Raw genomic sequence first — 1696 nt, 5'->3', positions numbered from 1 at the left:
TCCACAGTGCGTGGCAGCTTTCTGGCAAAGAATGGGTTTAAACTAAAGCACTCAGCTCTTTGTTTAGCCTGTTGTGGCTGATTACACCCTACGGGGGATGCTCCGCTCTGTGTACTCCAGACTGCGTGGGTGACTTATCCACCCCATCTGCCCCGACTCTTCTGTGACTTACCCACCCCATCTGCCCCGACTCTTCTGTGACTTACCCACCCCATTTGCCCCGACTCTTCTGTGACTTACCCACCCCAACTGCCCCGACTCTTCTGTCACTTACTCACCCCATCTGCCCCGACTCTTCTGTCACTTACCCACCCCATCTGCCCCGACTCTTATGTGACTTACCCAACCCAACTGCCCCGACTCTTCTGTGTCCTACCCACCCCAACTGCCCCGACTCTTCTGTGTCCTAGCCACCCCAACTGCCCGACTCTTCTATGGCCAGCCATCCCTACTATGCCGACTCTGCTATATCTAGCCATCCCTACTGCCTCGGCTCTTCAATGATCAGCTATCCGAGCCCTAGGATGGGTAGCAGTCCCTGGGTGGGCTTTGTACCCCGCAGGAGGAATGTCTCACATGCTTCTCCCCTCTATGTTCTCTGCAGAACTGGCGTCCCAGCTGACATCCCCCTGTCCCTGTCATTGATGGGAAATCAACTGGATCGCATCACCCACCTGAATTACAGCGAGCTGCCGACAGGGGACCCCTCCGGGATTGAGAAGGAAGAGCTGCGGGTCGGGGTGGCTTACTTCTTCTCGGATGAAGATGAGGATCTGGACGATAGAGGGCAGTCAGAGCGCTACACAGTGAGGGACTCCAGCCCCAGCGAAGGAGAGGGGCATCTACTGCTCAACGAAATCGAGTTCTCCGCCTATAGCTGCCAGGAATGCATCTTTTCCAAGCTCAGAGGCAGCCAGGACCTCAGTGTTTACCCCGTCCAGGGCTTGCTAGCCTTCTGCAAACCAGGAGACCTCCTGGAGTTGCTCTTCATTTGCCCAGCAACGGACCACCCTCCACCCCCATCATCCCCACACTGGGCAGTTTATGTTGGACAGGGACAGATCATCCACTTACATCGAGGGGAAATCCGCAAAGACAACGTATTTGAGGTTGGGGGAGGGTGCATGGGCAGGGTGGTGAGTAACTGGTACCGGTACAGGCCACTCAATGCTGAGCTGGTCCTCCAGAACGCATGTGGACATCTTGGCTTGAGAAGTGATGAGATTTGCTGGACTAACTCTGAGAGCTTTGCAGCCTGGTGCAGGTTTGGCAATAGGGAATTTAAGGCTGGTGGAGAAGTCCACACTGGGAACCTGCAATACTTCCTGAAACTCCATCTAGAGGAGAACAACATCCACACTCTGAGGTTTCACAGTCTGGAGGACCTTATAAGAGAGAAACGAAGAGTGGACGCTGGTGGCAAACTGAGAGTCCTCAAGGAGCTCTCCATGGTAGAGGAGAAACAGTAAGAACATGGACCCTTCCTTTTTTTTTTCTTTTGCCAAACTGCACCTTAAGACTCATTATTAAGGATCATGTCAACATTCCAGGAACCAGCATTGCACCATAGCCACTGTCTGATTTGGCTTTATAACACATGGTATCACCAGAGTATCAAAAAACCCCACAAAAAAGCAACAACAATTTCTGAGTATGTTGGCTGTTGTGTTGATGTCTATATTGAGCATTTAGCAAC

The 1696-nt window shown here is 52.5% G+C and overlaps 1 protein-coding gene across 1 annotated transcript; it reads left to right on the top strand.

Annotated features, from left to right (window-relative positions):
* The first annotated feature begins 644 nt into the window (after positions 1 to 644).
* Positions 645 to 1469, top strand: LOC149288348 (protein LRATD1-like). The gene has a single exon (XM_089491916.1). It carries the CDS (start codon positions 645 to 647, stop codon positions 1467 to 1469), a length of 825 nt encoding a protein of 274 aa, XP_089348042.1.
* The last annotated feature ends 227 nt before the right edge of the window (positions 1470 to 1696 follow it).

Source organism: Sceloporus occidentalis, unplaced genomic scaffold (genome assembly GCF_023333645.1).
Source record: "Sceloporus occidentalis isolate IW3139 unplaced genomic scaffold, rSceOcc1.0.p SCAF_52, whole genome shotgun sequence".
Classification (NCBI taxonomy): Eukaryota; Metazoa; Chordata; class Lepidosauria; order Squamata; family Phrynosomatidae; genus Sceloporus; species Sceloporus occidentalis.
Note: the sequence above shows the minus strand (reverse complement) of the source record. Positions and strands in the feature narration are given on the sequence as shown.

Coding starts and splice junctions, on each gene's coding strand:
- LOC149288348 (XM_089491916.1), top strand. CDS start 645: ATGGGAAATCAACTGGATCGCATCACCCACCTGAATTACAGCGAGCTG.